The sequence below is a fragment of the Helicoverpa zea genome, chromosome 13 (assembly GCF_022581195.2).
Source record: "Helicoverpa zea isolate HzStark_Cry1AcR chromosome 13, ilHelZeax1.1, whole genome shotgun sequence".
Classification (NCBI taxonomy): Eukaryota; Metazoa; Arthropoda; class Insecta; order Lepidoptera; family Noctuidae; genus Helicoverpa; species Helicoverpa zea.
Genome location: NC_061464.1, coordinates 7,710,608 through 7,724,928, shown reverse-complemented (window position 1 = coordinate 7,724,928; position 14,321 = coordinate 7,710,608). Strand labels below are relative to the sequence as shown.

Below are 14,321 nucleotides of genomic sequence, written 5' to 3'. Positions count from 1 at the left end.
TCAAAAACTACTGATACGATTTTAAAGATTCATTCACCATTAGAGCTACGTTTTCTGCGAGTAACAGACTATATTTTATCCCGATATAGATATAAACAAAAGAGAATTGATAGAATATCTCCTGCCTACACCAAGAGAAATTATTAATAATAGGTACATTATATTATGGGTTTGATATGGACTAACAAAATATTCAAAATCTCAGCGGGCCACTATCTCAATTGCTGGTCCCAATGTACTATAGAATAGAATGTATTTATTTGTTAAACAAAGGTATTGACGAAATAAAGATCTTATTGTACCTACATATGTAAAACTTATGTTTTGTCATTACGACGTACAAATGCAGTAGAGAAAAAAAAAACTTAACATTAAATTGACATAAAACAATTAAATCATCAGAAAACAAAATAAACAACAATAAATACAATTCACAGAGACATATCATTCACATATTATTCCATCTCATCACCATATATCTGTTAATTTGGTCGCTAGAGATAGGATTACATAAAGTATATGTGATAGGATTTAATGTGATTAGGTATGACACGGCCGATATAAAAGTCGTGTTAGTAACACATTTTATAACTGAAAAGAAAGGCCGTTTAAGTTGAAAATTAGAGGGGAGATCGATCGCTTAGACCCGGGCAAAGGACATAGGATAGTTTTTGTCACCATCCGGCTACGGGAAACAGTCATATCGGGACGGGCAGAAGCTAGTATTAGTATAAATATTAAGGAGACGTATTTGTGCAGATACTGACTGCTTCTCTCGCCTGCTGTAACTGCAAGTCTGCCTGCTGTTTCTTGCGTAAATACGATCTGTTTTCCACTTCATGTGTCAGTTGCAACCATTGTTGTAAGCCGGGCGGGGGTGCCCAGCATCTGTCTTCCAACTCGCCCTCCGCGCGACGGAGCTCTGCTCGTAACATCTGACAAGGTAACAATATTTATGAGTTGCTACAAAAGGACAAAAAAGTAATTAGTTCGTCTTTTAACCCTAAAATAATGAACACGTATTTATTCTTTTCTCTCACAGGCAAAATAACAAAGAAGATACAGCACGATTTAATTTTGTGTTATGTCACTTTTGAGTACAAATTTTAAATAGAGGTGACGTTACGAGCCCCCTCTGTCAATCTTTGTTGCGTTATATGTTAATAAATATTAAATGTGTTATAAATACTTGTCTATCTAAATGTGGACTACATGTCAATCTAAATGCGGACTTATTAGTAACTTTATTTTTAACATTATTTGGTACGCCGCTTCCGCTGATACTGTATACCTACAAAACAATCTTGAAAGGTTCTTCTAACCTACAGGCAGACATGTGTTGCTGGGGCGATTGTTACGTCACTTCTTCCCAGTAAAAACTCATAGGAAGTGGTAAAAGGTGGGCGTTTTGGGTGTTGTCTTTTTAAAATGACGTTTAAAATATGCAGCTTTGTAGTCAGGTTTGAATAAATTAGTTTGAGTTTTGTGTAACCGTGCGAGTAAGATGTGCTATGATTACCCAATAACTGGAGACTTATTTGTCAATGCCTGGGGATTAATTAAGTCATGGACGGCACTCATTAAAGACAAACAGTGCAGACGACTTGAGTAGCAGACCACATCAGATCTTGGATATTTATCTTACCTTATAATGTCTAGTCAACACGAGCTTATTAAACAAAATGTCGGCTTGTTTTTCTTCAACTAGCTGAAACTTAGTCCAGTTGACTAACAAGAACCCGTTGAGCTTCTAGCCGAGTATTGAAAGCTAGATAAATATTTTGAGTTTAAAAGTGACATAAAAACATGTTTGTTAGGCAAACTGAAATCCTCAAGTCATCACATTAGCGCACTTACCACAATAATTGTACACCGTTTTGTGCGAAAATAACACTTAATGGTTGTATTTCTACAAATCAACAGCTTCTTGACAATAAACGCAGTATTTAGTTTTTATATTGAGGATTTATATTTATATTTTATTTTTTTGTTGCTGAAAACTTTTTACGGAGTTTTTAAATCTTAATGGATTTGATGTAAAAAAGGTGGTATTCGTCTCTGAAGGTGGTGTTATATGCCTTTTCATCTTTCATATTAGAATAAACACTGCCACATCCATAATACTAACTAACTGTTACAAAAGTTTTATTTCATGAAATAATACTATACTAATCGAGGAAATAAGCCTTCTCAGATTTTTTGTTCAGGGTATAGCAGATTTTGAAAAACGTCCACCCCAATATGGATGATGAGAATTTCCCTGCAATAATATGAGTTACAAAATGTAAAGAATATAGTGACGTACCTCAATCTCAGCTTTGAGCTGTGTGACTTCAAGGTCTGATGATGCAGAGTTCAGTAGCGGCGTGTCACCTGCCTCTCTTAGCTTCTTCTCCAAATTCTTCTTTTCTGTCGTCACGTTCTCCTGGAAAATGTTTAAGATTTCGTTGAATATTCAAATAGAAGTTATCTCAACAAACATGTAAGAAATAATGTAGGTAATTAAATAATGTTACTCTCAAAGAATCTTAAAAATCGTTTGTAGATGACATCATCTTATTGCAGAAAATTGTTTTTAAAATGCAGAGGACATTTTACGAATCATTATTACCTTCATGTCGAACTCAAAAAATAATATATTTCAGTAAAGTTAACTCACACGTTGTTAGCGCCATATTTTTGCCAATTAGTAATTTCAAATGAGAGACAAATAAGGTTGTGGTAAAGAGATTAGTTAACGGTGATACGTCACCCCGTTGTTAGAGCGCTAAGTGTTTAAGTTGTTGTGACTGAGATGGAATGAGTTCCATACTGTCTCGGCATACGATATGATGCATCACGACGTAGAATTAGAAAAAAAAAACTTTTGTAATGTTGGAGAATATTTCAATAATTTTGTTTGTTTGTTTGAACGCGCTAATCTCAGGAACTAATGATGCAATTTAAAAAAATATTTCAGTGTTAGATAGCCCATTTATCGAGGAAGGCTATAGGCTACTTTTTATCCGGGTTCATGCAGAGGTTCCCACGAGATGCGAGTGAAACCGCTGGCAGAAGCTAGTCATAAATAAAAATTGAGTTTCTAACCTGTTCCAAACGTGCTTTCTCTAATTCCTTCTGCATATCGTTGAGTGCCATCTCCGCCTTCCGAAGCTGTTCCATATCCCGCAGCATTCGCTGGACTTGGTGACGGCTGGCGCGACCGGCGCGCAGGGCCGCCCATCCGCCCACGACCGCCAGCAGGAGCAGGGATGCGAGGAGCCAGTCCTTCCATCTACTGCCTTCTGGAGATACAACCATGGGATTTAGAATTTGATAAGGGTAAGTGAAGTAATGGTTTCTCGTTGGCCAGAAATGAGGATAGATGGCAGAGATACCCATCCTACCTACCTAGCCTAGCCCTAGCCCTAGCCTAGACCTAGCCTACTTACTTGCAGACATAATCATCATCTTCCGAGCCTTTTACCCAAGCATGTTGGGGTCGGATTCCAGTAATAAAGTCTAACCGGATTCAGCTGACTACCAGTGCTATACAAGAAGCGACTGCCTATCTGACCTCCTCAACCCAGTTACCCGGGCAACCCGCCGGCGTCAGACTTACTGGCTTCTGACTACCCGTAACGACTGCCAAGGATGTTCAATGACAGCCGGGACCTACAGTTTAACGTGCCATCCGAAACACAGTCAATGGTGTCTAAGCTATACTTGCAAAGAGACATAATGATTGAAAAAAAATATATCTTCAAAAACACTGAAAGGGCATAAAATTACATGGTGTTAGAAGTCCGGTCTCCAAGTTGCTGATGCTGCGTTAATTTTGCCACGTAATTTTATTTCTGGATATACCAAATGATACTGCTTTGTTCTTAAAATTTTGATCCAGATAGATTCTTAAGAAATAGAGGTCGATAACCGACCCTTTTTCAAGTTCGTCAAAACAAGGAAAGATATTCCTTATTTTTCTTTAGCAGAGCGACAAAACTGGAAACACGACGGCATAAATATATTGCGTTGTAGTTTCTGTAGCTACATAGCACAAAGTTTTAGACGAATGTAACTGATATGCGGTAACTTTATATTTATTATCAGGACCGGTAAATGAATTAACTTGTTATCTAGTACAATCAAGGTTTTATGCGCTAATAAAGACAATTGAGTGAGTATTTTAGTTCACAAAATTATACATTGACGTGTCTGTAACCCGAGAATGAAAAGAGAAACTATCCGTAGGTAGTTTTTAAGGGTTCCATACCTAAAGGGTAAAACGGGACCCTAAACCCTATAGTACCCTATTGTTTTCGCTCCTCTATCCGTCCGTCCGTCTGTCACCAGGCTATATCTCATGAACCGTGATATTTAGAGAGCTGAAATTTTCACAAATACTGAAAACTAGAATTATATAAATAAATATTTTTTGGGGCTCCCATACAACAAACGTGATATTTTTGTCCGTTTTATAAATAACTAGCTTCTGCCAGCGGTTTCACCCGCATCCCGTGGGAACTACTTCCCGAACCGGGATAAAAAGTAGCCTATAGTCTTCCTCGATAAATGGGCTATCTAACACTGAAAGAAATTTTCAAATCGGACCAGTAGTTCCTGAGATTAGCGCGTTCAAACAAACAAACTCTTCAGCTTTATAATATTATAGTATAGATAGTACGGAGTCTTCGTGCGCGAATCCGACTCGCACTTGGCCGGTTTTTATTTTTCTGCCTTTTACGACGAAGCGATTTGGATATGATCCTTTGTTACAGTTATTTACTACAGTTTTTATACGGGCATATCAAGGACCCCGAAACATTTAGTTTAAGCTGAAGTAAAGTTTTACGTTTATGTTCGTGTAGGTGTAGGATATGAAACCATTAAAAAGCCTTTGAAAAAAGGTCGTAACCACAAAAGTGGACAAACTTAGTTAATTCTGGTCCACAAGCAGCCGTATAAATGCGTCCGTGATGCAAGCTACAAATTAATCAACGCGATTGGAGATGACGCGTGACATCTTAACACTATCTAACTTACAAATCATGAGTAATTAACTAGAATTGAGTATTACGTGTGCGAATGACATTAGTGTAGAGCCCTTTTTTTACCGGCTTCAGTAAAAAAGGCAAATACATACAAGAACAGACATTACATAATTTGTTCTTTGATGACGAAAGATCCGTTTTAGGGTTCTGTAGTTAAAAAAAGGGTTTCTATAAGAACACAAATAGACATTAAATGTTGTAGTTGATTTTTTTTTTGAGAAATAGTATAAATTTTAGTTAATCTGTTGTAATTGATCCACAACTCTTCTATAACGGACATAGGTACTTATTAGGGTCATGTCCACAGGTGCTAGGTCAAAGTTATATTTTTACCAAACATTCGTAGGAACAACCTAATAAAATAAGGGTCATTACTAAAGTCGTGAGATGGCTACGTTATCAACGCCGGAGAATTACAGGCCAGAGGTCACCAGTTAATCTGAGGTAGGTAATCATAGTAAACATTCAACATTATTTTCCTGCGAGAAATACTGAAAAATGTTGAAATGAGGTAAATTGACAGCAATTTCAAAATGGAAAAAAAACTTCACGCTTATGAATTCGCTAGGATTCCCCGCATAAGATGTTTTTTTTTTACTTGCATACCGTTTTTTACGTACGATTATTTAAATTTTGGACAGATCAAACACGTATTTTTTGTTTTACAATTATGTAATTGCAATTTTATTTTATGAATTTATTTAAATCAGGCATCTAAGGCCTATAGAAAAAAGAAAAACATAAATATTATAACATTAAATTAAACACGGCGTCGGTGTCAATGAATCGCATGAAGATTTTGAGATAGTAAACGAGACTATCTGAATACTATAGAGAGACGTTCAAAATATGTATGAAAATAAGGCAATTAACAAATGTAATTAACTTAATACATATCTTTACACGGTTACATCGACCTCGGTGACGAACCTTACTTGTGACCTCATGCCTAGTGCATACCTAACACTTTGACAGAACTAGCAATAATTTTTCATCATTGAAATCTGTATATTTGTTTGTGAGCTACGACGCCAAATATAAATGTCGATAGCTAACATATTTTCCATCAAGGATTAAAAAAGGCAATTATGACATTCAGTACAGATTATGTTAATATGTTTTCGAACCTACGGAACCCTATAACTTGTATTTTTTTTTTATCGAGGACATTGACCTATTGGCCTTGAGTAATCTTGGTTGCTGATTTGCTTTTATTTTGACGAATAAATAATGTTAGCCATGTAAATAAAAGACGTACCTCCGAGTATAATAAATGCACTTGAATACCAATACTGTAAACGCAATTGTAGTCAATTTGCAACAGAAATGTGGTCATTGTTAAATTTCTTTTTTATTATACTCGGTACATAATACACAATGTCTACTTACTTGTTTCTGCTTATTTTTTTCATTGCTTACCTACATATGGTTTATATCTAGCGCCACTAGTTGACAAAGCGAGCTACTTAATTTTTTTTACAGTGCTCAACATACTATTTGTTGTTTTGCTTCCTGAATGACAGAAATTTTACAGGACTTGTATGAGGCTAGTGTATAAATTCTATCACTAATAGGTAAGCAAATAGGTATAATAATGGGAACGGACTTTACAGGACCGTAATTTAAAATAATATATTAACTATCTCAGACTTCAAGTCACAGAACGAAATGAAAGTCATCACTGTCAGTACTAGAACCAATAATACTCAATCTGTTTGTCATAAAATCCATCATAATAATGGCATTGTATATTTTCAATTAGAGTTAAAAAAAGTAGAATAACAATTCAGTAATAAATTATCCTGTTAGAAAACCAATGCCAATAATATATTAAGAGGTTAAAAGCAGGTCAAGAATATTGATATTACATAGATATTTACGGTTTTACCATCATCATTTAAATCCACATAACGCCCACTAAACAACAAGTACACAGCATACGATGCACACACTGCAATCCAGGTCTCAAACATTTATTATCACATAACTGATAGCTATAACACCACTTTCTATCACAAATATATCATCATCATTCACTCACACTAGTGAAGTAAATCACACGATATTAGATTCCACAGTTCCGATATTATCACTAATAAAATAATAGTTATTTTTGCACGTGTCTGTGATTAAATACTCGTATTTATAAAACTGTTCCACTATGTCACAGCTACCGATCACAAAAGTCAAGTTTGAATGAAGCTAAATCGTTCTCGTAAACTGTGATGTAATGCGAGTGCCACCATAATTTCATTGAACGTGAGACATACACCTGTATCATCTACCTAGCCTTTTTTTCCAAATATTTGGTCGGTTTGTTTTACAAGGAGCGACTGTCTAGACAGTTACTCGGGAACCCAATACGCTAGGTAAGACTAGTAGTCAGACTTACTGGCTTCTGACAATCCGAATTCGAATTCTGACTATCGAATGTTACCTGTATATTAATAAAAAAAATATTCGTTTGTTATTTGACACGAATTTACCACACGATTTTCCCGGTACACGGTTTTCCCATAAAGCAAATTTTGCAGAGCCGTCGCGATACGCTTGCCTTTTGGACACAAATGATATCATGGAAACTTGAACGACTAAATACGATAAAGTCATAGCATAAAATATTTAATTTTCACACTTCCCACATATTGTAGATTTTTAAACAATGCCGTGTTTTATAAACGCTTCTATGACGATGGTTCAGTAAGAGGTGCAAAATAGATTTGATTGATAAGCACATGTGTTTGTGTTGGAAGATGGTTATTTAAACCTACAAATCAAATTAAAAAAAGTATAGTAAAAATATTACATTCATCCACGAATCTAGCATCAATGTCTAAGTATAAACAAAATGATTTAATTCGCCTTCCAAGAGGTTATTAATTATAAAAATAGAAATACAGTGTGCAAACATCGCAAAAAACAATACAACACTACTCCTCATAGACGAGTGGGCAGTAATCAAGGATACGACGAGGGCAAAGCTCAACATAATTTAGGCCGTCAGTTATGAGACAGTCTCAGTAGGAACTAAAGGTTTGGTGACTCTACTAATAACACGTTACAAGTAGTAATAACTTGCGGTCTGACATTACGTTTCATGCATACTAGCGATGTGAACCATGGGATGGCGTTCAATTTATTTTTATTGTTATGGTAGAGTGACAAAAGTGTAACTACTAACAGATGAGTGTTAGGAGATTACCGAGAATAACTATCGTATATTGAGTGGGAGATCGAAAATCATCAGTAATTTATTATTTGCATACGTTTTGTAATATTAACAAACAATTATCTGACTCGTCATCAATGGTATTCACAATTTTATTATGCAAAAGTCTATACATAGTACAAAATGTCCATTGTTAAAAGACAAGTGGTGTAAACCTCTAAGTTTTTTAATAATGGCTACAAAAACATGTTCAGGTTGAATTTACGAGTCGCACGACTAAAGGTTCTATTCCAAACTGGGCTAATTCAATTTCATGGACACTCTACAGCATGAAACAAGGAAAATTATCATTAAAATATAATTAAATTAATTGCAAGTCGTAAATAACTGAACAAACCTAGTTTCTGCTAATCATCAGTTACTGTTAATTGAATAATTTTGGCATATACTATTAATAAGTACTGACATGAGTCGCATTCTATCAAAGTCAAAGCTCTTTAATCTGTGTTCATAGGTTACAAAGGTGTTAGTACATAATATTGAGTTTTACTATGCCCTGCTCGTAGAGCATACAAATATAGTTAGTACCTAAACTAGGTAAAATCTATGTAGTTACTTACATTAACCATTACAATATGTTGAGTAAACACTACAATTAACACTGCGTTCTGTAGTCCTAAAGCTATGAGGAAGATTTGAAGTAACTAAACCAATAAATATGAATATTGACGGAATCTATTTTTATACAGACTATCAATTTTCAATGGCGAGGTTGAGGACATGTATGTTGTATACTTAAAGTGTTTGTATCACAGAACCTGCATTTTTTATCAAGGCAATATCAAGTCTCATTCTCGCAAGAAAAAGGACTTTAACAGCCAGTTTCTTCATCAAACGTTAAAGCCAAAGTAATGTCATAAAGTAAAAGTAACGGTCAAATTAGTTTTTTCAAGGCTAAAGTGACAGCAAAACTAATAGATAAAACAAATTTGACCGTTACTTTTACTTTATGACATTACTTTGGCTTTTACTTTTGATGAAGAAATTGGCTGAAAGTGATTAAATGTACCTAACTATTCACCTTACATACTGCAGGCCACGTCAATCTCATCATCAGAAAACATTTTGCACTCCACTAAAATGGTGTGCAAAATGTTGTTTGTTTCAACACAGCAAAATAGACCGAAACAGACAGTCTCAACACATTTAACTTATAAAATGCATAGAAAATAATCACTCGTCTATCGCGAAACGAATACGGCAGCTCATTGGACATTTCAAAGGAAACCAACAAAAAGTACAAACAATAGTAATGATTTTACAGAACAATACGTTGCAATCACACGACCCGTTCATGAACACGTAACAATTTGATTCTTAGCTTACTGCATCATCTGTGAATTTATAATTTTATGGTACGCTTCCATTTTTATGTATTATCCACTTTATAACAAGACACACATTTATCGAGGTTTTAAATAAGATAAAACAGGAAATTCCTGCATGTATCGAGGAAAGTTAGGTCGCCCTACTAGGATTGCTACGGTATTTTTGTTATAATACTAGCTCGTATTGTGATAGATTTTATACCGAATGGCTTTCAGTATGATGATGATGATTTCTATGTAGGTATTTAGATTGCCCCGATTTTTTTTATTTAAGGAAAACTTGATGATGTATACGTATAAAATACAGATATACTGTCAAAATTATAAATGACTGAATTTAAATGAATTGATCATACTAACCACAGCAAGCAGCTGATTTCTATACACATTGAATATCAAAACGGTAAGCACTTAATGCAAATATAGTCGTCAAGTCGTCACGCGTGAACAAAACGTTATTAAAAGCCTACGGTAGGGGAAAGGGGGGTAGCCCCGGCCAATTTTGTTTTTTTGTTATTGTGATTAAATTATCAAGGGAAATACAACGAAAACTACGAAAAAATAATCAACACAATATTTATTCGTATTAGAATATTGAAAATTTGAACAAAAATAATATCCAATACGTTTTAAACCCACTTCAAATAGTGGTCAAATTTTGATATCTTTTAAAAGTGGCGGGTAGCTCCGGCCACCTACGTAATTAGTGGCCAAATCGATTTTTGGCGACACACACATCGTAGTTATAGTACAAATCCGATGGATTTACATCTACACATGCCTCGTGAGCCCAGTCTAAATCCGATCTTGACCCGATCCTGCAGAGAAGTTCGTGGAACGTCATACTGATCTGCGGCAGCTCTCTCAGAACATTTTTTCTCAAGCGCCGCTTGAATGGCTTTTTTTCATGTTTTCTTCACTCCAGTCTCCGCGATTCGTAGTTCTAATTTTAAATTTAGGCATTGTGACACAGAAAATTTAAAAAAAAAAATTAAATATTAACCTCTATATAGACTAACATATGGCCGGGGATACCCCCAAAACTAATGGCCGGGGTTACCCGACATGACTTTCTTCGAAAAAAAAAATATTTAAAAAAAAGCAGCTAATTATACGTTGAAATAAACTTCAAAGTGCAAAATAGAATAGTTTTCCATTATGGAAATAAAATCAAATAAATAATTACTTACCTTTATCCAATGAATAACGGTTTTCGAAACAATTGAAGTCACGCGGCCGTCGACGACGAAAAAGAAATTGACTCTATCACTCCCGAACGCAGCGGTCAATCGACTTCAACTGTTTGCATTTGACGAATTACTCTTAAACGCACATGGAGATCACACGAACTTCAAAGTCACGCCGCGCGAATTACTAATATTTACTATGGCCGAGGCTACCCACCGGCCGGGGCTACCCCCCTTTCCCCTAACAATGGAGAACCATTATATAGTTACACAATAAATCATTTCAGTTTTTCTGACGGGACAATAGTTACTAGATAAAAATTTATTAGCAGCGTAAATCCAAGATTAATAATGGAATATTGGGAACTGAAATTAGGTATTTTACTGGGAGGAAAAAAAATGTTTAAAACTATTCCATCTCTCTCAATCAATTCTCCTTGAAGATTAATGGCTAAGGATAGTCCTGGTGCTCATTCTCTTTGAATGAAAATTAAATACGACGATGAACATACTTCGAGGTAGCTTATACAATAAAATCCTTGATGATCAAAGAAACTTCAGACAGAGAAGAAAAAATAACGCAGACACACTGCGACAACCCCAAATGAAATAAGGATAAGGGCGGCAGAATGATGATAATAAATGAATCTCCTATCCATTTTGAACATCCAAATACTCTTGCGATCAGACACGAGACCAATCGTCACGTATGAACCAAACCTTATCAGTACCATAACAATAGCCGCAGATCTATTATCGGGCACATAATGAAACGTTTTTTGCACTATGCTCTATGCCTGACCTTCAACGAGCCAGTGGTGAGATCTCATTTATTTTTATGGTGGATTTATTAATGGTATGGGTCTGTGAGGTTTGTATTTCGAACTGTAATTTTTTATGTGGCTGTAGTCCATGATTGGATCATTCAAATAACCCAACTATTGTTTGTTTGGTCAAATTAAGGACTGTGGAAGAAAAATAAGCTGACATGCTGCATAGTCCCAAAATAAAATGAAGAAGAATGAAGTAGAAGAATGATGAATTAAATATATCTCCACCTTGTATGTTCAAAGATTATCTTTTGTGCAGGTGTTGTATTTCATGATTAAGAGCGTATTACACTCGGTGAGAATTGAACCACATATTTCGTGACTCAGCATGCTAGTATGCCGCCCTTTATCATAATATTATGTCCCTTGGACCTGGGTGAAACTATCTAGTTCGCTGTATATTTTGCTACAGTCAGAATGAGGTGAAGATGTGAAACAGTTCTTAGCATTTTTTTATACAGAATACTTCTACAACACACACGGAAGGAGGTTTTTCGTCTTCCCTAAAAAAATTTTTTTTTTTTGAGTTAACCCTCTTTAGATTTAGATGTGTCCCACATCTTTTTTCATTCATTGTTAAATCGTTTTCTAATACTCATCGAGTATTATCGAAAAGGTTCAAGATTCCAAGCTTTATTGTGTAATTAGCAAATAACGTACCTAAGCCCACATGCGAATGAATTCGTATATCTGTCATATCCAAAATTAAACTCTGTATCATAGTACAAACTAGCTATTATATGCGATCATTCTTTTCCTTTTTCACATTAAAAAACCATTAAGCAGAATCATTGCCAGTAAAAAAATCTCGAAGTGGAAAAACATTTTGTTGTACAAACAGTGTCTGGCTAAATATTAATTTTGTTTTTATGATTCCCTCGTTACTAGAATTAAGTGGCTCAAGTAAATATGACGGTAAAAAAACTGCTTCCTACGCTTAAAATTGTCAAAACAGTACTGAATAGGTTCAAGCAAGTATCAACTGCGCGTTTGAATAAGCCTCTATACGCGTAACTGTTAATTAAAGATGAATGTTTAAAGTAGAAAAACGAGACAAAATATGTTGCCACATTGGGCAAAATAGAAACAGGCTTGCGATGAGTCATTGATTTTGAATATGATTACGTATAATTAAATTATATGAAACTTGGTTCTATATAAAACTTGGCGGGGCTTTTCTCAGTACTGCGAATGAAGGTATACAGGGTTAAGTTTTCTTGCTAGTTCCTTCCTAGTCGAGTGTTGTCAGGCTTTTTATGTACAGGGACTGCTAGGTTGTTCGAAAGAGTTACCTCGAATGCTCCAGAGAGAACGCTGCGGGTGCAGAGTAAGGGACATTTGATGATTTCATATGCTAAGTACCCAAGCAAAAAAGAATGTGAAGGCCGATATATTGCTCAGAAATCACAGTAAGGCGAAACCAGGGTACATAACTAGTATAAACCATGTATACAACGTAATATAAGTCAAGCTCAACGGGTTTAAGTACTTACAAATGAAATAAATAAGAGGAGGCTACTAGTACAACCGGTTCCCATTATATCTAGTTTTAGCGATGTCTAAGATAAGATATACTTAACCGGTTTACTTGTAAACATTATTAAATGAGCGTGTCGAGTCCTAATTATGTTTTTGATTTTCTTAGGATGAGTTGCATCATTTTACAACTTTTTCAGTTGTCTAATCATCGGTTTGACCAGTGGGCGGCTAGTATACGGTCATGATTTGGTTATTGTTATAGTTAAACTTCCACCCGCGGTTTCACCCGCGTCCCGAGATAACTGCTTCCCGTAGCCGGATGGTGACATAAACTATCATATGTCCTTCTATCGGGTCTAAGCTATCTCCTCTAATTTTCAACTTAAGCGGTCAAGCCGTTCACGCGTGTTTTTTATACGTAAAAAGGTCTACACACCAAAGCCGCTGACCCGGCGGCACAGCCCGGCGGCTTCAGAATGTCCAAGCCGAACGACTTTGCCGGCGGCACGACTGCCGCGGCATGTGGTGTTCTAGTAATATATCAAATACTCTATGAAAGCCGGCGGGCAACTGACTGAGTGGAGAGGGATGCCGTCGGCATCGGCATGCTGCCCCGCCGGCTTGCCCGCGCGGGCGCAAGCCGGCGGCATGATTGTACAAAATACGGCCGGCTGGTTGGGCCGCCGGGCTGTGCCGCCGGCTACAGCGGCTTTGGTGTGTAGACACCTTTATCTATATAGATGGTGCAACTGACGTCTTAGTATCGGTTGAAACATCTGGTGGTGGTAAAAAGTCTCGGTTTCCTGGTGGTTTGCTTTAACTAGCCAAGTATGAGTGTTCGATCTGTTCTACTCCAGGTCAGGCAAGTACCAACGAGCTTTTCCAAGTTATTTGTACTTTCGAAGTGTATCTTGGACACCGATGACTGAATAAAGATGAAGGAAAACGTCTCGATGTACTCTGGACTATACTGTCTGAAATCACCAATCCTTGTTAAGCAAACGTGGTGAATAACACTCAAATTCCTTTCAGTATCAGAGGTCTGTGCCCAGCAATGGAACAATCTTTTTCTTATCGAGTAAGCCGCAGGTTATCAACTAGCAAGCATTGGTGTCAGAGTCTACTTAAATCCGCCTGATGGCCTCTGACGTGGAATTGTAACAACGACTACTACTCATTACTTCGTCGGGGACGCCGGCGCCGCGTCCCAGGTACGCGGGTGTAACACCGCTAACTTC

The 14,321-nt window shown here is 36.4% G+C and overlaps 1 protein-coding gene across 4 annotated transcripts in view; it reads right to left on the bottom strand.

The window, feature by feature from the left end:
• LOC124635962 (stromal interaction molecule homolog) overlaps positions 1–14,321 on the bottom strand; it is a 66,245-nt gene that overhangs the window by 19,528 nt on the left and 32,396 nt on the right. For 3 of the 4 annotated variants that reach the window (XR_006985088.1, XM_047171926.1, XM_047171927.1), the window contains exons 6-8: positions 3,088–3,284; positions 2,306–2,425; positions 768–935 (exon numbers count right to left, since the gene is read on the bottom strand). Coding sequence is in view for 3 of the 4 variants with exons in the window: in XM_047171926.1 (XP_047027882.1) it covers positions 768–935; positions 2,306–2,425; positions 3,088–3,284 (485 nt within the window). In the remaining variant the exon portion in view is untranslated. The remainder of the gene's footprint in view (positions 1–767; positions 936–2,305; positions 2,426–3,087; positions 3,285–14,321) is intronic. The other variant, XM_047171929.1, reaches the window with a different exon arrangement.